We start from the raw sequence: 22,946 nt of genomic DNA, 5'->3' as shown, positions 1-22,946 counted from the left end.
TGTGGTCTCCTGACTCCTAGTCCAGCCTTCTTTCAGTCTACCTCACAATCACTATGATCTCCAAGAGTGGAAGTGAGTTGTTTAAAGTAAAAGAGATGGAAGGTACACAGTACTACTTAATAATAATCACAGAGTAGACAGCACATGTTATGGCAAGCAGTTTATACAACACAGACCACCAATCATTTGCCCTAAAGCACTACCTTTTAAGATAGGGTGAGGGGAAGTGGTAAAGGTGGTTTGGGGTTTTCTAGTTTGGCAATTATACATTTTATATATTACTTAATCCTTGCATTTCTTTTTACATGTACAATTTAAAAACTGATGTGAATAGGTAGGTCATATAACCTAAGAAATTCATTTCAGAATACTACAGGAGTATTACAAATTATTTGGTAAGAAAAGGGAATGTAACCTGACCAGGTAGTGGTACAGTGGATAGAGCATCAACCTGGGATGCTGAGGACCCAGGTACGAAACCCCAAGGTCACCAGCTTGAATGCGGGCACAAGGCGTCACCTACTTGACATGACCTCATGGTCACTGGCTTAGGCCCAAGGTCACTTGAGCAAGGGGTCACTGGCTCAGCTTGAGTCCTCCTCACTAGTCAAGGCGCATATAAGAAGCAATCAATGAACTAAAGTGCCCCAACGACGAGTTGATACTTCTCATCTCTCTCCCTTTCTGTCTCTCTCTCTCTCTCACTTAAAAAAAAAGAAAAGAAAAAAAATGAAAAGAGGATGCTGGTAGAGAGGATGATGATCTCTAAAGAACAGCATAGCAAGGCCCTGGCCAGTGGCTCAGTGGATAGAGTTGGCCTGATATATGGAAGTCCCAGGTTCAATTCCTGGTCAGGGCACATAGGAAAAGCGGCTGTCTGCTTCTCACCCCCTCCCTCTTGCCCCTCCCTTGTCTCCCCCTCCTGCAGCCAGTGGCTTGATTGGTACAAGTGTGGCCCTGGGTGCTGAGGATAGCTAGGTTGGAGCCTAGCTATCAGCCTCAGGCGAAAATAGCTCGGTACTTGAGCACTGGCCCCAGATGGGGTTGCTGGACGGATCCTGGTCAGGGCTCATGTGAGAGTCTGCCTCACTATCTCTCCCCTACTCTCACCAAAAAAGAGCAGCATGGCAAAAACCAGGGAACAGCTCTGTTAATGGTGCTTCTTTCACCTACAAGGCATAGGGAAAGAGGTTAAGACCAAAACTTCACAAAGGAAGTCTTTTAGTCCTCTGAAAGTAGGCTAGAATTAGCTTCCTATTTTTATTGTTAGGAATATTTAGGTGCAAAGGCTCATAGTACATTTGTGATTGTACCATGATCCTAACCTTAACAGAACAGTTTTACATGCCTCCCTCCAATCCATCAGAACATTTAGAAAAGTTAGAAATCATTCACTCCTTGTTTAAAGAAGATACAAGTCTTATATCCTGTTTCAAATATAAATTTAGGATGATGAAAAGTTGCAATTTACCTTTAACCTCTTTATTTTGAAAAATAAGAATTAGGCCCTGGCCAGTTGGCTCAGCAGTTGAGCATCGGCCCAGAGTGTGGAAGTCCCAGGTTTGATTCCTGATCAGGACACACAGGAAAAGTGACCCTCTGCTTCTACCCCTCCCCTACCCGTTTTTCTCTCTCTGTCTCTCTCTCTTTCTTACCCTCCTGCAGCCATGGCTTGAACAATTCAAGCAAGTTGGCCCCGGGCATGAGGACGGCTCTGTGGCCTTGCCTTAAGTGCTAAAATAGCTCAGTTGCCAAACAACCGAGCAGCAGCCCCAGATGGGCAGAGCATCCTCTGGTAGGGAGCCTGCCGGGTGGATCCTGGTTGGGGCACATGTGGGAATCTGTCTCTGCCTCCCCTCCTCTCACTTTAAAAAAAAAAAAAAGAAAAGAAAAATATTAAGAATTAGAGTAACAATTCAAAAGGCATCTGGAAATTGAGTCATTTTGTATAGCAGAAAACAGTTCAACTTTCAAAAAGTAAATAATTTTAATTATTTTGGATAAAAAATTTTCTAATATGGATTTAAAACTTTTTACTACCTTAAACAGAAAACAATTCAACCTTCTCTTGGTGAATCAGGGACATAATTATGAAAATAACTTTTTATACTACAGTGTGTCCGTAAAGTCATGGTGCACTTTTGACTGGTCACAGGAAAGCAACAAAAGATGATAGAAATGTGAAATCTGCACCAAATAAAAGGAAAACTCTCCCAGTTTCATACCTATTCAGTGCAGTTCGATGTGGTCTCACGCAGACATTTTAGGGCTCCTTAGGTAGCTATCCCATATAGCCTCTACAGACTCATCACTGACTTATGGCCTACCAGAACGGGGTTTCTCCACCAAACTGCCGGTTTCCTTCAACTGCTTATCCCTCTCCAACTAATGTTATTCCTATGTGGTGGTGCTTCGTTATAAACGTGCCGATATTCACGTTGCACTTTGGTTACAGATTTGAATTTAGCGAGCCACAGAACACACTGAACTTTTCTCTGTACCAGGGGTCCCCAAACTACGGCCCGCGGGCCACATGCGGCCCCCTGAGTCCATTTATCCGGCCCCCGTTGCACTTCCAGAAGGGGCACCTCTTTCATTGATGGTCAGGGAGAGGAGCATAGTTCCCATTGAAATACTGGTCAGTTTGTTCATTTAAATTTACTTGTTCTTTATTTTAAATATTGTATTTGTTCCCATTTTGTTTTTTTACTTTAAAATAAGATTTGTGCAGTGTGCATAGGGATTTGTTCATAGTTTTATAATCCAGCCCTCCAACAGTCTGAGGGACAGTGAACTGGCCCCCTGTGTAAAAAGTTTGGGGACCCCTGCTCTGTACCGTCCACATCTCGACTGGCATGGCTGTGGGCTGCTCCGTTGTATACATGGTGTTACGTCATCATCTGCGCATGCGCACATGCTGCTACATCATCCTACAGAAACTGGGAGGGTTTTCCTTTTATTTGGTGCAGATTTCACATTTCTATCGTCTTTTGTTGCTTTCCTGTGACTGGTCAAAAGTACACCATGACTTTACAGACACACTATATGTTGCGACCTAGAAGTCTCAAGGCCTATTCAATTGACACTCTTTATTTTCCTTACACTAAACAGAGTTCAGATTGCCATGGCTGTGCTTATATTTATATGCCTCCCTGCATGTGGATATCTATGTAGTTGCACTGGCATCATTTGTTGAAAAGACTGTTTTCCCTCCATTTAATTGTCTTGGCATCCTTGTCAGAGATTGATTAACCACAATCTTGAGGGCTTATTTTTGGACTTCCACTGATCTATATGTCTATCCTTATGGTAGTACCCAGTACCACACTGTCTTGACTTATAATAACATTTGAAATAAGGAAATGTGAATCTTCCAACTTTGTTTTTCTTTTTCAAGATTTTTTGGGTTATTTTAGGTCTCAAAATTTCATATGAAAAAAAAATTTCATATGAATTTTAGGGTCAGCTTGTGAACTTCTACAAACACTTCAGTTGGGGTTTTGATGGGGATTGTGCTAAATGTATAAATAAATATGGAAAGTTTTACCACCCTAACTATATAAAGTCATCTGATTCATTAACATGAATATCTTTCAATGGCCTCTTTTACTTTCTTTCAACAGTGTTTTTTTACAGTTTCCACAGTATATGTTTTGAGCTTTTTGGGTTAAGTTTATTTCTATGTATTTTATTATTTTTATTCTATTACAAATGGAATTATCTACTGATTTAATTTCTGGATTGCTCATTGCAAGTGTGTAGAAATACAATTCATTTTTTTTTTTTTTTTTCATTTTTCTGAAGCTGGAAACAGGGAGAGACAGTCAGACAGACTCCCGCATGCGCCCGACCGGGATCCACCCGGCACGCCCACCATGGGGCGAAGCTCTGCCCACCAGGGGGCGATGCTCTGCCCATCCTGGGCGTCGCCATGTTGACGACCAGAGCCACTCTAGCGCCTGAGGCAGAGGCCACAGAGCCATCCCCAGCGCCCGGGGCCATCTTTGCTCCAATGGAGCCTTGGCTGCAGGAGGGGAAGAGAGAGACAGAGAGGAAAGCGCGGCGGAGGCGTGGAGAAGCAAATGGGCGCTTCTCCTGTGTGCCCTGGCCGGGAATCGAACCCGGGTCATCCACACGCTAGGCCGACGCTCTACCGCTGAGCCAACCGGCCAGGGCTACAATTCATTTTTTTACACCAATTTTTTATACTGTAATCTTGCTAAATTCATTTAATATAATAGTTCTAATAATTTTTAGTGGATTCCTAGAATTCATGTTTTTGTTTTGTTTTGTTTTTTACAGAGACAGAGAGAGAGTCAGAGAGAGGGATAGACAGGGACAGAGAGATGAGAAGCATCAATCATCAGTCTTTCATTGCACATTGCAACACCTTAATTGTTCATTGATTGCTCTCCCATACATGCCCTGACCGTGGGCCTTCAGCAGACCGAGTAACCCCTTGCTGGAGCCAGCAACCTTGGGCTCAAGCTGGTGAGCTTTTGCTCAAACCAGATGAGCCCACGCTCAAGCTGGCGACCTCGGGGTCTCGAACCTGGGTCTTCCGCATCCCAGTCTGATGCTCTATCCACTGCGCCACCGCCCCGTCAGGCAAATTCATGGTTTTGAATGCAAGAAAAGTAGACAATTCAGAAGAGAAGACACCTGGAAAAACTAGGGTATTACCTGATGCTGATAATATTCTCAAATATAGTCAAGGAAACTATGAATACAAAAGCATGGTATTTTAAGTGTTTGAATTTTAGATCACTGCAAGCTAAAAACAATCTATTGTAGCAGCTATACAGTAAAAAAGGTGAACCAGCCTGTTAGTTACTAAGGAGTCTGTGGTATAATTCAGAAGTAGACATTCAAAAAACCAAATCTATTTTAAAAAATTAAGATTCAACTATAACTAAAATGTCAGGAGAAAACCCTTTTATTTCCTTTGTTGGATATTGTGTTTACTGTGAAATTACATGAATGCCATGACAACCAATTAAAAAACTTAAAATACTCCAGGTCTCTCACATAAGTGCAGGCAGACATATTATTTTCTGTAGCAAGAACTTCCTAGTAATTAACTTTTCTTTCAAACTGCCAGCCACACTTATGTCAGCCCAACTTAATGTCAACCAATTAATCTACAACTAATTAGAAACAACCTTAAATTCCTGAAGAGAAACAAAAGATCATACAAGATATCCACAGCCTTGCATATATTACAATATTAAAATAGGGCATGATTTTGATCAATTAATGGAATGTATAAGAACAAAAAAAAATCTATTTGACCTTGACAATAGAAAGTTTTTCCTTCCACTGCGTTTCCCTTTCTATGAAAATAATCATACCCTTCAGTTTTATATTGAAAAGTTATAAAAGTTACATAATTGTGGATGCTACTTACTGGTTTTCAATATTTATAATCAATCCATAATAAAAGGGATTATAGTAAAGGAAGAGAATGTAAATGTTATAGACTCTGACATTGTAAAAATAATGGAAAGGTGGACCTTACCAGCAAAGGACAGGTTAGACAGGTGGATAGTATAATCTTAGGTAGAAGAGAGTTAGTCGACAGATTGAGACACAGAGGTTTAACTATATTATTTAGAGTTTTAATGGTAACCACCCAGAAGAACCAAAAACATTTAACACAAATTACAGACACTAGTAAACTGAGAGGGAAGGAAAAATGAGGTAAAAAGTAATGAAAGTGTCCTAGAATCTAGATTCCTCATCTTTCATAACAGGGAGTCAATGTATTAGCTAATGTTAAGAAATCAAGAAATTGTGGTATACATACTGGTATATTACTTATACCAACAGTGATAACCCATAAAAAGCACTAAAAACAGAAACTATTAAAAGCAGTTGTCTATTGCCTGACCAGGTGGTGGCACAGTGGATAGAGTGCCGGACTGGGACGCAGAGGACCCAGGTTCGAACCCCGAGGTCATGGGCTTGAGCATCCAGCTTGAGCGTGGGATCACAGACATGGCCCCATGGTCGCTGGCTTGAGCCCAAAGGTCGCTGGCTTGAAGCCTAAGGTCACTGGCTTGAGCTAGGGGTCACTCACTCTGCTGTAGTCCCCCGGTGAAGGCACATATAAGAAAGCAATCACTGAACAACTAAGACAGGGGTCCCCAAACTACAGCCCCCTGAGGCCATTTATCCAGCCTCGCTGCACTTCAGGAAGGGGCACCACCATCTCATTAGCCAAAAGCAGGCCCATAGTTCCCATTGAAATACTGGTCAGTTTTTTAATTTAAATTTACTTGTTCTTTATTTTATTTTTTTTTTTAATTTTTTTTTTATTTATTTATTAATTCATTTTAGAGAGGAGAAAGAGTGAGACAGAGAGAAAGAGAGAGAGAGGAAGGGGGGAGGAGCTGGAAGCATCAACTCCCATATGTGCCTTGGCCAGGCAAGCCCAGGGTTTCGAACCGGCGACCTCAGCATTTCCAGGTCGACGCTTTATCCACTGCGCCACCACAGGTCAGGCTATTTTAAATATTGTATTTGTTCCTGTTTTGTTTTTTTTTACTTTAAAATATGTGCAGTGTGCATAGGGATTTGTTCATAGTTTTTTTTATAGTCCGGCCCTCCAACGGTCTGAGGGACAGTAAACTGACCCCCTGTGTAAAAAGTTTGGGGACCCCTGAACTAAGGTGCTGCAACAAAGAACTGATGCTTCTCATTTCTCTCTTTCTGTCTCTGTCCGTCCCTATCAGTCTCTGTCAAAAAAAAAAAAAAAAAAAAAAAAGGCAGTTGTCAATTGACACTTTGCATTTTATGTGCTTCTTTCCTGCTCAATTTTTCTTTTTCTATTTTGTTTTTAAAATGTGTATATTTGCCTTTATGTCTGAACTTCAGAACAATTAAAAACTTCTAGATCTAGGGTTAGCATTACCGTATTTCCCATGTATAAGACACACCATTTTCCCTAAAAATTTGGGGTTTAAAAACTGGGTGCATCCTATACAGTGGTTGTAGAATTTTTTACTTGCATTTCCTGCTTTTTTACACTTGTTTTTGTGCTCACTGTTGAAGACAGTGATTCGTCACCAGACACAGATGAGGACAAGCTAATGGATGGAAATTTTTTTTTAATTTTTTTATAAAGATTTTATTTACTCATTATAGAGAGGGGGAGGGAGAGAGAGAGAGAGAGAGAAAGGGGGAGAAGCAGAAAGCATCAACTCCCATATGTGCCTTGACCAGGCAAGCCCAGGGTTTCGAACCAGCAACCTCAGCATTTCCAGGTTGACACTTTATCCACTGCACCACCACAGGTCAGGCTGGATGGGAATTTTGACAGTGATGAGGAGTTGTATGAATTATATATGATGAATAAAACTTGAGTTCAATAACTTTATGTGATAATTATTTTCCCAAATTTTGGGCCCCAAAATTAAGTTGTTTCTTATATATGGGAGCGTCTTATATGATACATGGGGAAACACAGTAGATATTTATAAATTTTCTTCATCCCTTGGCGACCAGATATTAGGATAAATCTAATACCTTGAACCAGCATGTTCTTTTAATATTATTTTTTTTCACTTGCTTTTTTGTATTTATTTTAGAGAGGAGAGGGAGAGACAGAGAGAGAGAGAGAAAGAGAGAGAGTGAGAGAGAGAGGAGAGACAGAGAGAGAGAGAGAGAAAGGGGGGAGGAGCTGGAAGCATCAACTCTCATATGTGCCTTGACCAGGCAAGCCCAGGGTTTTGAACCGGCGACCTCAGCATTTCCAGGTCGACGCTTTATCCACTGAGCCACCACAGGTCAGGCCGAACCAGCATGTTCTTGATGCTGACATTACTAGCAGAGTAAAACCAAGTCCATTTGAGGGAGAGTAGAAAGGAAGGAAGAAGCTTCTACCTGTTAATCTAAAAACTAGTGATTTTCAAATAGCAGGGAACAAGAAGGCCAATGAATGAGGGCCAAAATTATGCTTGCCAAGATAATTAGTACAGAAACAAGGCCACTCCAGACTAAGGGCCTCTCTTTGAAGGCCAAGTAGCTTAGTTTAAATGATAATTAATCCATGTTAAGCTATGTACGCCTAAGAAACTATATAACTTGAAATAAAACCACTTAGAGAATGTCCACTGTAACAGGGTTAATTGACAAGGTAGTGTATAGTTACTCTAACTTTCACAGGGTCTCCATCATAAAGTTCTGTTTAACTAAGCCTCTTACAGAATCAGAATTAAGCATACACTCACACAAATATCTCAGAACAGAAATATAACTTGCCCAAATTGCACAGCTTAAATACACAACACCCTCCAAGAAGGCTGTGATGGACCTATACCCTCACACAACAGTGTCCCAGGAGGAAGGGAGAGTATGGAGTCAAATGGGGCTTCCCTCAGGGCATTTTCTCTATCAAAGAGAAAAATCTTTCTCAGAAAACCAGCCAATTTCTCCCTATATTTCATTTGGCCCAGAACTGGGTCAGATGCCCACCAGAATGAACACTGGGGAAGCCACAGAATAGTCATGGTATATATCCTGGGCCCCGGCACATTGCCCCTTTAAAAATAAGTAGCAAAGCAAATGGAATGGCTAGTGAGTTGGAAACCAACAAGTACCAGCCACATCTGTGTTTAATATTTACTTAAATTTAATAACTACTAATTTAACCAAAATGGGCTAAAAATTAAATTAGGAGGGCCTGACCTGTGGTGGCGTAGTGGAATGATCATTGGCCTGGGATGTTAAGGGCCCTGGTTCGGAAATCCCCCGGTCGCCGGCTAGAGAATGATTTTGCCAGCTTGAGTGTGGGATTGTGGTCGCCAGCTTGAGCAAGGGGTCACTGACTCGGCTGGAGCCCCCTGGTCAAGGCACGTATGAGAAAGCAATCAATGAACAACGAAAGTGAAGCAACTACGAGTTGATGCTTCTCATCTCTCTCCTCCCCCTGCTCCCTTCCTGTCTCTCTCTCCCTCAAAAAAAAATTAAATTAAATTAGTACGCTGGGAGGTAGAAGTATATATTCTGGAAGAAGGGTGTATATAGCAACAAAATCCTTGTCTTCCACTGCAGGAAACTAATTGTTAATATCAAAAACTGAGAAATAAACAGCATTATTTCAGAAATCCAGAGGTAAACACTAGAATAACTACAGGAGTTTTAAATGGTTTCTCTGGGGAGTAGAAACGGAGATGAGAGAAGATGGGGCATGAGAATGTTGCTTTTTGTTATTAGCCTAATAATACTATCACTTTCAAACTTTATTTTCATAGATATAAAAGATAAATGTAAAATAAAAATAAAAGGGTGACTGCAAAAATCTTGAAGACATTATGCTAATCAAACAAGTCACAACAGAACAATTATTGAATGATTCCATCTACATAAGGCACATAGAGTAGTCAAATTCACAGGGACAGAAAGTAGAATGGCGGTTGCAGGGGCTGAGAGAGGACAGGTAAGGGGGCTTACTGCTTCAGTTTGGGAAGACAGAGAAGTCCTGGAGATGTATGGTGGAGATGGCTGCAAAACAATGTGAAAGCACTTAATGTCATGGACTTGTACACTTAAAAACGGTTAAAATGGTAACTTTTGTTATGTATATTTTAACACTATAAAAAATAAACTTGACTCCAGACTTCTAGCCTCCAAAAACAAGAGAATACATTTTCACTGTTTAGAGCCCCCCTCCCCACAAAAATATTTTTAAGATCAAGGACAGTGTAAAAAAAATTTACAAGGAATTGAGGGAAATGGTGACTTCAAAGTACTTGTAAATATAAATATATACATAACAGACTGACACTACTAAGGCAGCAGGCCACGAGGAAGGAAGGTATCCTTCAAACCTAGAAATTGAATTAAAAAGAAACAAAGTACTTGGCAAGTAACTTCAGTATTTCATTAGGAATTCTTTATTTTATTTTATTTTATTTTTTAAGAGAGGAGAGACAGAGAGAGAGAAGGGGGAGGGAGGAGCAGGAAGCATCAATTCCCCTATGTGCCTTGACCAGGCAAACCCAGGGTTTTGAACCAGCGACCTCAGCGTTCCAGGTAGACGCTTTATCCACTGCGCCACCACAGGTCAGGCCCATTAGGAATTCTTGACAATTCTCCATTTATGCCTCATGTCAGGGCCCACCAAGATCAGAAATAGAAGATGAACAAGCAGCAAAGTGCTTCTAATGAAAGGAAGCCCCCCCCCCCCCCCCCCCCCGCATAGAAAGAGAAAATGAGAGGTGAAAATACAGAAAGGACTTATGAAACAAAGCGGTTTTCTCTGCTTTTTATTCTTCCAATTTGGGAAAGTGATAGAAGTCTGTGTTTGACTGACTAGGTTAAAGAACATTCCTAAACAAACTTCAGCTTTAAACATCCGTTCTTCATAGAGGCTCTGGATGAAAGGACAGACTCTTAAAAGCTCTATGCGGGATAACCTAGAGGAAACTAAAAGCTGCCTAACTCAGTATCCTCCGGGGAGGCTGATGGTGGCCAACACACGTTCAGTGTCTGTAACCACTAAATCCCTGAAGAGCTAATAAAACCAACGAAAGGACATTCTTACATCAACAAAAGGCACAACTGGAGCCTCAGGATCTAATAACTTACTGTAGTATGACTAAATTCTTGTGGCAAATGGAAGACATCCAAGGTTTGTGTAAAGCCAATTCTACTAAGTCAGTAACTTCTGGGAGTAAAGATTTCCAAGATACTAAGGTCAAAGGACGGCTCATACCCAGTCACTTTGGACACTGTGACAACAGAACACACACCTGGGCTGAAAGGGAAGCTGATAATGACTTTGTTCCTATTCAGAAGGTCCAGTACTAGAAGAGGCCTTCGAGAGCACCTGCATGCAGGATGCCTGTTATTTTACAGATGAAGACACTAATGTTCAGAGAAGTAAACTAGTGGAAGATCACACAGTGACACAGGAGTTTAGATATCAACACAAATAAGTGAGGTCCTCTAAGCAAAACTGGTTCTCAAGTCTTCACTGCAAAATAAGCTAAACTTTTGAGCTAGTACCAGGTCCAAAATTATATATGAGCCTCAAACTAATTTTAAATAAATGCCACTGGATTTTAAGTCTGTCTAGCCTTGACCATCAAAAAATTTGCATCAAAATAAAGTATATCAAATATGTCCACTTCTATTTACACTTGAACATTCATCTTGAAATAAAATTTCTCGCCCTGGCTGGTTGGCTCAGTGGTAGAGCGTTGGCCTAGCATGCGGAGGACCCGGGTTCGATTCCCAGCCAGGGCACACAGGAGAAGCGCCCATTTGCTTCTCCACCCCTCCGCCGTGCTTTCCTCTCTGTCTCTCTCTTCCCCTCCCGCAGCCAAGGCTCCATTGGAGCAAAGATGGCCCGGGCGCTGGGCATGACTCTGTGGCCTCTGCCTCAGGCGCTAGAGTGGCTCTGGTCGCAATATGGTGACGCCCAGGATGGGCAGAGCATCGCCCCCTGGTGGGCAGAGCGTCGCCCCTGGTGGGCATGCCGGGTGGATCCCAGTCGGGCGCATGTGGGAGTCTGTCTGACTGTCTCTCCCTGTTTCCAGCTTAAGAAAAATGAAAAGAAAAAAAAAAAATTTCTCCACAAGAAATGTCAAGCCCTAATTCTAGGAAATGCTGGTTGGATCTGCCAGGATTCAACTGGATCTGACTGTATCCTGGATCCATTCTTTGGACTAGATTTCACAGATGTTGTGACTCAGTCTCTGAAATACTAATAATTAATGGAGGATCACTGCTATTGGTATGAAGAAAGCACTCAGATTCACATCTGGCTTTCATTCCAACTATCTGCTGTCCTCCCCAGTTAATTCGTATTAGGCACTCATTTAAAAAACAACAACACTTTTACTTGCAGTAAGGGGCTTGAACTCTATCAACAAAGTATGGAAGAGGCAAAAGTCTACTGGAAGATCATTGGTCTAGGTCAATGTTTGTATCTACCGCCTATGCCTAATAATTTAAGGAACTTCTACGACCAGAGCAGTTTCATTTCAATGTAAAAGTAGCTCAAGGCCCTGGCCAGTTGGCTCAGCAGCAGAGTGGCAGCCTGGCATGTGAATGTCCTAGGTTCGATTCCCAGTCAGGGCACACAGGAGAAGCGCCCATCTGCTTCTCCACCCGTCCCCCTCTCGCTTCTCTCTCTCTCTTCTCCTCTCCTCCTGCAGCCATGGCTCAATTAGAGCGAGTTGGTCCCAGGCGCTGAGGATGCATGGCCTCCACCTCAGGCACTAAAAAATGGCTCCAGCTGCAACAGAGCAAGGGCCCCAGATGGGCAGAGCATTGCCCCCTAGTGGGCTTGCTGGGTTGATCCTGATCAGAGTGCAAGAGGGAGTCTGTCTCTGCCTCACCTCCTCTCACTAAAAATAAAAAATAGAAAAATAAAATAAATAAAAGCAGTTCAACTCTAACATTAAAAGTCTCTGGTGATGAGATCTCCTCTCTGATGGTCAAAAAATTAATTATGACATCTTAAAATGAAGAATCACAAGCTTCTTAACACTTTCTAATTATACATCTATCTTCATCAGTAAATAATCAGCACTCCTGCTATAAACAGCAGGCCACTTCCAAAAAAATTAATATTAAATGAGGTAGTACCTTGAAAATAAAACTGGACAAAGACATCACAAGAAAAATACAGACTAATATCCCTCATGAATTCAGATGCAAAAATCCTCAATCAAATATTAGAAAACCAAATTCAGCAACATATAAAAAGGATTATACACCATGACCAAGTGGGATTTATTCCAGAAATGTGAGGTTGGTTCAACATCCAAAAATCAATTACTGTAAGATCATCACATCAACAAAAAAAAAAAATTAAAAATCACACAATCATCTTAAGAGATGCCAAAAAAAAAAAAAAAAAAAAAGCATTTGACAAAACCCAACACCCTTTCATAATAAAAACACCCAATATATTAGGAATAAAGAGAACTTCTTCAACCTGAAAAGAGCATCTATGGAAAACCCACAGCTAACATCTTACCTGATGACAAGAACTACTGTTTTTTCCCTATTATTGAGAACAAGTCAAGGGTGTTATTCTCAGTATCCTGCCACCTCTGTTCAACACTGTACTAAATGTTCTAGTCAGGGAAATTATCCAAGAAAAATAAAAGGCACCCAGACTGATAAAGAGATGTAAAGCTGTCTCTGTTCAGTGATGTGATCCCATATATAGAAAATCCAAAAAATTAAATTGTATTTTCTAGTTAACACCCTTGCTTGTTAAGGTTTTTACTTTTTAAAACTATTCAGTGAAATGAACAGCTTCTGTTTGTCAGAGCATTTGTCCTAGAGATATGAAAGACAATTTGTTTAGATGTACAACATTCATCGATTTATGAGCTTTTGGCTGTGGTCCCTGAGCCAGAAGAAGGGGGTCTTTAAAAACTAGCCACAGGCCCTGGCCGGTTGGCTCAGCGGTAGAGTGTCGGCCTGGCGTGCGGGGGACCCGGGTTTGATTCCCAGCCAGGGCACATAGGAGAAGCGCCCATTTGCTTCTCCACCCCCCCTCTCCTTCCTCTCTGTCTCTCCCTTCCCCTCCCGCAGCCAACGCTCCATTGGAGCAAAGATGGCCCGGGCACTGGGGATGGCTCCTTGGCCTCTGCCCCAGGCGCTAGAGTGGCTCTGGTCGTGGCAGAGCAACGCCCCGGAGGGGCAGAGCATTGCCCCCTGGTGGGCGTACCTGGTGGATCCTGGTCGGCCGCATGCGGGAGTCTGTCTGACTGTCTCTCCCCGTTTCCAGCTTCAGAAAAATACAAAAAAAAAACGAAAACAAAAAACTAGCCACACATCAGATATATAGCTGTTGGGTGGTAAGGAGCACACAGATGTTAAAGGAAAACAAAGTTCCATGATGAAAAAATTTGAGAATAGTAATGTAGGCTTCACCTATTCAATAAGTTCAATAACTGCAAGTTTCAAATGACTTTTGTCCTAGTATAAATAAAGCAATAAAAATCTTTTAAATATTAATTTGTTCATCTGAAGTCTTGGGAGTCAAGAAAAAGTTCTGCCATTCACCAACAAATTATTCTGTTCAGGCTCTCTTCCTCTCCAACCAGATGAACTAGCTTCCCCCACATTAACTTGACCCTGTCTGATCTCCAACTTTTACATACACAAGTAATCAAGCCTATACTGTCTGCAAACCATGCAAGACCCCCTTCCTATAAAATTGTCTCTAGGACTCCAGTTCTCAAAGTCTTTGCTAAATAACCCCGGGGAGAGCTAGTTTACAGATTCATCACTTTTCATTCTTCCTATTTCATACGAGAGGCCTCAGGAGAGAAAGGGATTGGGCACAGGCCTGTCATTCATTCTGCACTACCAACTTGTAAGAGTTGCCTTCCCTTGGCAGACTAAGCACTGCTGTGTGCCAGTAGAATGAGCACCACTGCCTTCCCCAAGCAAGCTCAGAATTAAGTTTCTCATCAGCAAAAATGCACCCAATTAAAAAAAAAAAGAAGTATAGCCTGACCTGTGGTGGCTCAGTGGATAAAGTGTTGACCTGGAATGCTGAGGTGGCTGGTTCAAAACCCCAGGCTTGCTGGGGCAAGGCACATTCAAGAAGTAACTACTACAAGTTAATGCTCCCCCTCACACACACACACACACACTTTCTCTCTCTTAAAAAAAAATTAAGTACATGTCTTTAATACATATGTACTTTGGCAAATGATGAGTGGGAGACTTAAGTTGACTCTTCCATGGAATAATAACACATGTTAATTTGTGTTACTCTATAATAAACAAATATCATCTTCCTTGAACACAGGCAAAATGAACACCTTTCATGCAATCACATGTAATAATGAAACCCTTTGGTTAATTAACTAAAGCCGGAGAGCCAAACAGTACTTCTTTTTTGGCCTAAAATAAACTCCACTCAAGGTCACAAAATTAGAAATTTTACAACAGTCAGAAACTTACCTTTCTTCCCCATATCTACACAGAGCTTTATTATTTCCTCCTAGGAAACTAGATTAAAACTCAGGACTCCTCTGACACCCCAAAATAAAACAAAACAAAACAAAAAACAAAACTCAGGACTTCCCCAAAGTACTTTTATTTTATTAATACTCCAAGCAAATTCTTTTCCCTTCTTCCTGCCTTCTCCTTTATTTACAGAAGAACCTCCTAGTGGCCTTCAGGTAATTCTGGCCCAGTGACCAATCACAGCAACTCTCCAGTTGGCCGAGAAAAAGAATAAAAGCATGAACAAGATTTTAGACCATAATAGTTAGTTCCCCTCTGGTGCTCTTGTTATGGCAACAGCATAGTTTTCCACAGCTGATGAGGCTGTTACACAGGGAAAAAAGGAGAAAGAAAGGCTAAAAGAGGTCTCTATGTTTCTGCTCATTCCCCACAGCAGTCTCCCTGAAGGAGACAGTTGAGAACTTAAAGAAATAAGGTAACAGAAAGAATTAGATATTAGCTAACATTCCCGAAGTAGAGAAGTTTCTTTAAATGTCTGAAAACTTCCTTTCTCAGTAAAATAAGCATCTTATGATAGTGGAGAAGAAACTGGGATAGGGATAAGACACTAAATTTGTGGCTACCTGCTGCCATTATCAGCAGTGTGACATTCACCAGTTAATTTCTCTGGGTCTGTTTTTCTCAGCTAACCAGTGTGTTTTGAAAGTGAACCCAATGACAATACCTTTACCTTCACTGAGGCTAGAAGTAGCTTCTCAAAGAACCAAAATAAGGTAAAATCCAAGGGCATTTTTTTTTCCTTGAATTTATTTAACAAAAATTTTCCTCTTCCCTAATAATGAAAAAAAACAATGAGAAATCTAAGTGGCGACAAGTGTGTTTTCAGCCACCTCTCATTTCTCAAGCTCCAGAAGGCGATTTTGAGAAACCTTTTCAAGGGTTGGCTGTATCCTCTGATTCCCAATGAATAAAAGACTCAAGGAGGGAGAGATCATTAAGTTCACCAAGTTGTGAGTGTCCCTTCCCAGTCTGATCCTTTAGGGCATTCAGCACATCAACTGTTACCCAGGAATGCTCTGACATGTGTACAGATACCCTTAAATCTCAGACAGGAAATACTAATCTCCTCCCTTCCCTATAAATAAAGATTTCCAATACAAGCCTACTGACTCCTTTTTCTAAATGTTTTCAAGTCTGAAATATATGTTAGCACTTAACTCGATACAAGTGTTTTGTTCTAGAATGAAAATCTTACCCATCCTCAACTCCCACCAAGATTTTAAGACCAATCAGAGCAAAGCACTGCACTGGGCCCATAAAACTCACTTAAGATATCTAACTACAAAAACAGTAGTATGGAGATTCCTCAAAAAATTAAAAATGGAACTGCCTTTTGACCCAGCCACCCACTTTTAGGAATATATCCCAAGAACACCACATCAATGATTCAAAAGGAGAAATGCACCCCCATGTTTATGGCAGCATTGTTCACAATAGCGAAGATGTGGAAACAGCCCAAGTGCCTGTCAGTAGAGGAGTAGATTAAAATGCGGTGGTACATATATACTATGGAATACTATGGGGCCATGAAAAAGAAAATATTATTTTTTGCGACAACATGGGTGGACCTGGATAACTATTATGAAATAGGCCAGGCAGAGAAAGAAAAATATTATATGACCTCACTTATTTGAGGAATCCGACGAACAGTATGAACTGAGGAACGGAATAGAGACAGAGGAGGGATCAGAGGATCCAGAGGGAAAGCGGACAGAGGGAAAGGAAATGATAGGATGGGATGAGAGCTGAAAAGCAAATTCTGGAGGGAAGGGGGGAGGGTGGTACAGGGAAGGGGACGGGGGGATGTACTGGGGAACATAGGTGACATTAGAATCTATGTCTATGTCTAAATCTATGAATTTATCTACACAATAAATTTTTAAAAAAGATATCTAACCACATTAATTCAGATGTCTGGAGGAGACCAAATAACAACAAACCACCTTACCCTGGTTCTGGGAAATAAAATTACATGGGAGGAGAAAGGGGAATGTAACAAGAGAAATGAACAAACCACAAGGGCAGAAAATTTCAAAGGAAGAAATTAAATCATTAAGTATTGAACACCTAAACAGCACTGTGTTAACTACTACACAATAGTGAATAAATCCAATCCCAACAGTGCTATATCCTCTAAACATGTTATGGAAGTCTTCGGGTTAAAATTCCAAAAATCACAATGTGTTCTACCAATAAATACAGGCGTAATATAATAGATGAGCTAACAGGACAAATATTTAAATCTGCAACAAAACAAACACAAAACCGTGTGTGTAGAAACTATCTGGAGACAGGTTAAATGATATTTGAGATTGTATGTTGGGAAGAAGGGTAAATGAATCAGTATTTTTAGCAGAATCTTTTCAAGCATTTTAGGAACTAATCCAGACTATTAGACTAGATTCTATCTTTAAATCAAAGTTTATTTTAAAAGCAGGGTAGCTTGGCTCTTTGAAATATGCCAAAAGGGCCCTGGCCAGATAGCTCAGTCAGTGTCATCCCAAAACACCAACGTTGTGGGTTCAATCCCTGGTCAGGGCACATATAGTAAGCAACCAATGAATGCACAGCTAAGTGGAACAACAAATGAATGCTTTTCTCTCTCTCTCTCTGAATCTCTAAAAGCAATGAATGAAAGAAAGAAAGAAAGAAAGAAAGAAAGAAAGAAAGAAAGAAAGAAAGAAAGAAAGAAAGAAGAAAGAAAGAGGAGGGGAGGGGAGAAGAAAAGAAGAAAAGAAAAAAGGAAGGCCAAAGAGTGCCCCTCTGTCTCTTCCATTAGGGCAGTCAGTGGTTGGCAAACTCATTCATTACTCAACAGAGCAAAATATCAACAGTACAACGATTGAAATTTCTTTTGAGAGCCAAATTTTTTAAACTTAAACTATATAGGTAGGTACATTCCTTATCGAGGTAGCACCGCACGTTGTATTTTGTGGAAGAGCCTCACGAGCAGCAGTTTCCCAACCACTGCCTTAGGGGAATAATGATTAATATATACATGGCAGAAATTTCAACCGGTGTGCCACAAGACTTTAAAACATGCAACACCTGACTAGTCAGGGGCACTAACCTCTTTTCCCATAGATTATCAAAAAATGACAACAGCCAACCCAACAATAGCCACCCAGTGTGAATAAATCACAATTATACCTGTTTTTTGGTCTGATCAGCAAAAAGTACTTTTTTGGTGTGCTGCAGAATTTTAGAAATTAGTTTATGTGTGCTACAAAATGAAAAAGGCTGAAAATCACTGCTATAACTAAAAGTTTAATTCCTTCCCCAAATAGCTGAATTGCAGTTGTTACTATGATGTATGTTCTGAACGGCTGGAAGCACAGGCATTTACTGACCACAAAGAATTCTGGAAGTTATAAATTTCTTTCCATCACCTAAGAAAACAATATTCATTTCTTAAAAGCTATCAGTTCAAATTCAAGACAATATTATCTGGAGCAGATGCTGGTCTGTCAAAATCTTTTGTGATTAAAAAGGTTTTGCTCTCTCTTCAATGAGGTGGCAGGCAGCCTCCCCAGCAGGTGCAGAGACGCAGATCTTTGTGAAGACCATGACTGGCAAAACCATCACATCACCCTTGAGGTTGAGCCCAGTGACTCCACTGAGAATGTCAAAGCTAAAATCCAAGACAAGGAGGGCATCCTGCCTGACTAGCAGTGTTTGATTTTTGTGGACAAACAGCTGAAGGATGGCTGCACTCTCTCAGATTACAATATTTAGTGAGCCCAGCCTGCACTTGATGCTTCATCTGCAGGGTGGCTTCAAGTCCTTCCTCTGCCAGCTAACCTGGAAGTGCAACTGTGACAAGATAATCTGCCACAAATGTTACATCTGCCTGCAACCCACTGCTGTCAACTGCCACAAGAAGAGATGCAGTCACACCAACAACCTGTGCCCCAAGAAGGTTAAATAAGGCCCCTTTACCACCTTCTCCGCTGGCAGGGCGACCTTCTGCCTGAACCCCATGACCCTGGGGCCTCACTCAAGTTTCCATTTTGTTGACTGGAGGGATAAAAAGGCAAAAATCTCAACATGCTCAGGGGCTAGCCTTGAATAGATCAGATCAGGAGATTTCTCCAATGAGGTAAGCCACATACATCACTAAGCAACTCCAATGTTCTGCAGTTAAACCTTCCTTAAACCCAGCTCTCCATACATATTATGAACTTCTCCAGCCTAGGTCCTTTTAGTTTTCCAAGCCGGCCACCCCTCCCCTAGAGTGGCCTTGCTCAATTTTTCTGTAGAGCTCTCTCCTAGATTTTTATCTTTTGTTGAAATAGAGATCTCCTACTCTAAGATCCCTTGCTATTGTGCAGCGACTCAAGGATGGCCAAGGCCTAACTGCCAGGATTGGTTGTAGTCCAACTGGTGAGCCCAGCCTACAGGAGCGATCTGGCAATCTTGGAAACTGCAGGGACTGCCAGCACAGTCCCAACCCTCTAGTGACAGGGCACCTCTGCACTGAAAGAAGGCAGAGTTCTGAAATTAAAAATGAAGCACCGTTCCCCTCAATAAGATCCCTCAGGATCGCTTTCCATCTCCTCCCTTTGGAGAACAGCCCAGCCAGGGGACACGCAACCTTTGAGCTCCCTTTTCCCAGACCAATTCAACGCTTCACCTCTACCCCAGTGTTCTTCCCTGTAAACAGTTCCTGGCTGTACCCTGAAAAGCAATGTCCAGAAACCTTGCCCTGCACAATGCCTTCTTCAAAATCAAGCAATCCCCTGACCAGGGTGCCCTCATTGCTAATGGCCTCTTCTATCTCTAAACCGTCGCTGCCAAAACCCTACCCTTAAGGCTGCCAGGGCTCTACGACCCCCACCCCCTTTCCCTTGGCTATTACTTTATCACTCTTTCTTCCTGCCTCGGGACCCCCCACCCCCACCCGTGGGGACTCGTCCGCAGAGTAAACAATGCTGTCAAAGCAGGATAAGGCTGGGCGAGGCTTCCCAACTCCGCATTCCAGCCTCCTCCTTGTGTTCTAAAAGCAGCAAAACAAGTCATCTCAGGGTCCCAAGAGCGAATTACTCTCTCCAACTTCCTTTCTAAAAAGGTCTAGGACACAACTCCAAAATCAAGCATTAATGTGCACAAATGCACAATATGCAAGAGGCAGAGCTAATGCAGAGTGAGTGCACGGCCAAGTGTAGACGAATTTGCTCAGGAGAAGGGGGAGAAAACTAGGTCGAGTGCATAAACCTGCCACGAAGCGGGAACAAGGCCTTTTTTTTTTTTTTTTTTTTTTTCGACAGGAAAGCCACGTTTCCAGACTAGGCGCGCGCTCAATCGAGTTGCGGGCAAGAGAGAACGCGAAGTTAAGGTTCCGGAAAGCAGTTCCACGGGGCTCTGGTGGAACTAGGCGGGTTGGGTCGGGAGGTGGCCCAAGCGAGCGGCCCAGCGTGGACACACCCTGAGTTAAAGGACCGTGGAGGGAGAGTAGGGGACACGACGGAGAAGGTAGCTGCAGGCACAGAGGGTGCGGGCCGCACGGGGCCGGGGGCCGCGGTGGGCGCTCACCTCCCGGTGTGGTGGAGAAGAGCGTCCCCCCGGGCGTGGTGCAATAGTCATGAGGTAGCTGCGCGGCGTCGCTGATGGGCACGGTGCGGGAGGGGATGGCGCGGCTCTGGCTGGACTGGTGGCCGCTACTGGAGGACGAGGACATGGCTCTGGGCGCGGGCTCTCGGGCTTTGTCCGGCGGGCGGGCGGCGGCGGCGGCGGCGGCTGGGGACCCGGGCTACTCCGGCTCTTTTGGCGTGCGGAAGGGCGGGCGGGGCAGAGTGCGTTCCGCTCGCTCCTCTCAGGCTTCCTCTTGCTCCCTCGTCCCGCTCCGCTCCCGCCGCTGCCGTCTCAGCCGCCGCCGCTGCCGCCGCCCGATCCTTCGGCCTCCGCCAGCAGCCTCAACAGCAGCAGCAGCAGCACCAGGAGCAGCGGCAGCAGCGGCGACGACGACGACCGGAAGCGGGCGAAGGCGGGAGCCAGAGGGAGTTTGGGGAAGCAGCCTTGCCGGAAGTGACGCTTCCCTGGGCGGGACCGATGTTGCAAGGGGCGGGCCGTGGGCGGGGAAGAACACCCCCCACCCCTCGCCCCAGCTCCGGCCGACGCGAGCGGCGTGGGACCTGTGCGAAGTGATTGTGAGCCCAGCGAAAGTGGGTGCGAAAAACTTTACTGGTGGTTGTTTTTTTTTAAATTTCCAGTCAGCACCACTTTACTTGAACGGATTTGTGCTTCCTAACAATCTCAACAAAATTGTATTTTACTTTTAATTGCTCAATAATAAACATAAGCAGTGTATGTCTGATGTATTAAAAAACAAATCTAAGCAGAAAGGTTTGCGGTGTCACGGCATCCCAGTTTCCCAGTTCCCCTTTGCAGGAGGAACCACTGGTGCCAATTTATTGTGTATCCTTCTAGAAACAGTCTTCATAATACACACATAATACAACATATAAACATTAAGAAAAGAAAGATTAATAACTGTCACAGGGATGAGTATTGAGTTAAAGAAATGGAAGCACAGGGGAAGGTTAAGACCACGAGGTACCTGTAAAATCTAGATCTGGAACCCTATTCTTTTCTCTTTGGCCTCAAAGTTTTTATTCTTAAAAATTATTAAGGATCCCAAAGAATTGGTTTGTTTGAATCAGTGGTAGTCAACCTGGTCCCTACCGCCCATTAGTGGGCGTTCTGGCTTTCATGGTGGGCAGTAGCGAAGCAACCGAAGTATAAATAAAAAGATTTAACCATAGTAAGTTGTTTTATAAAGATTTATTCTGCCAAACTTAGCGAAAATTCGACATAAAGTACTTGGTAATTATTACTATATGCTTTAACTTGCTGTAACTCTGCTTTATAAATTTTATAAAGTAAAGTTACTTCCCTACTTTATAAATCACCATTACTGTGGAACTGGTGGGCAGTTAGAAAATTTTACTACTAACAGAGATACAAAGGTGGGCGGTAGGTATAAAAAGGTTGACTACCCCTGGCTGTGAATGATATCTATTGATAATTACTGTATTAAAATTAAAGCTGAAAAGAAAAAAAAATTAAAGCTGAGAAGTTTAAAAATGTTCTTTAATTCATAAAATGTCATTACCTGTTAATATATTTTTATTTTTAAAGATTTTATTGATTGATTTTAGAGAGGGGAGAGAGAGGGAGAAGGGTGGTGGAGAAGGGGGAAGCACCAATTCATTATTTTTTTATTATTAATTTTAGCAAGGGAGAAAGGGGAAGAGAGAGAGTGTGTGTGTGTATGTGAAAGGGTGGGGTGGGTGGAGAAGCAGATGGTCACTTCTTCTGTGTGCCCTGAGTTAGAATTGAACCCAGAACTTAAAACGCTGGGCTGACACTGTTGCTGAGCCAACCGCCCAGGACTGGAAGCACCAATTCATAGCTGTTGCTTGTATATGCCTTGACCAGGCAAGCTTATGGTTTCCAACCTGTGACCTCAGCATTCCAGGTCCACGCTTTATCCACTGCATCACTACAGGCCAGGCTGTATTTTTCCCCCATCCCACAAAATTAGTGAGAAAAGTACTGCTTTACGCTTCTGCAAACATTTTAGTGTCTGCTTAGTAGAAGACATCTGCAGTCTCACCTCTGTTTCTCTACTTAATTGGTTGTGACGTTTTGTTTTAAGGATGTGAAGAAAACTCAGATTCATACAGATATATAGTTGAAAAAGAGATACCCTCACAGGTTCCTAGACAGGGTCTCAGAGACCCTCCAGGGATCTCCAGAACACACTTTGAGAACCACTGCTCTAGGCAGCATTGCCTCTGCCCACAATGTGCCCAAGATGGAATTGAAAAAATAATCATGGTATAAGGCCAGTGGCCATGACCATGCAAGTTCACATTGGATTCGGGCAGACGGTAAAGGAACTGTGGAGCCAAAAATGGTGGACCATTCCATTTATTACA

The 22,946-nt window shown here is 42.5% G+C and overlaps 1 protein-coding gene and 1 pseudogene across 1 annotated transcript in view; one reads left to right on the top strand and one right to left on the bottom strand.

Moving 5' to 3' along the window:
- Positions 1-21,001, bottom strand: part of EIF4EBP2 (eukaryotic translation initiation factor 4E binding protein 2) — a 31,759-nt gene extending 10,758 nt beyond the window's left edge. The window contains exon 1 of the mRNA XM_066243566.1: positions 20,539-21,001. Coding sequence (XP_066099663.1) covers positions 20,539-20,683 — 145 coding nt within the window. The 5' untranslated portion in view covers positions 20,684-21,001. The remainder of the gene's footprint in view (positions 1-20,538) is intronic.
- Positions 18,515-18,934, top strand: LOC136313174 (ubiquitin-ribosomal protein eL40 fusion protein-like; annotated as a pseudogene).
- Positions 21,002-22,946: the final 1,945 nt, after the last annotated feature.

This window comes from Saccopteryx bilineata, chromosome 9 (assembly GCF_036850765.1).
Source record: "Saccopteryx bilineata isolate mSacBil1 chromosome 9, mSacBil1_pri_phased_curated, whole genome shotgun sequence".
Taxonomy (NCBI): Eukaryota; Metazoa; Chordata; class Mammalia; order Chiroptera; family Emballonuridae; genus Saccopteryx; species Saccopteryx bilineata.
Note: the sequence above shows the minus strand (reverse complement) of the source record. Positions and strands in the feature narration are given on the sequence as shown.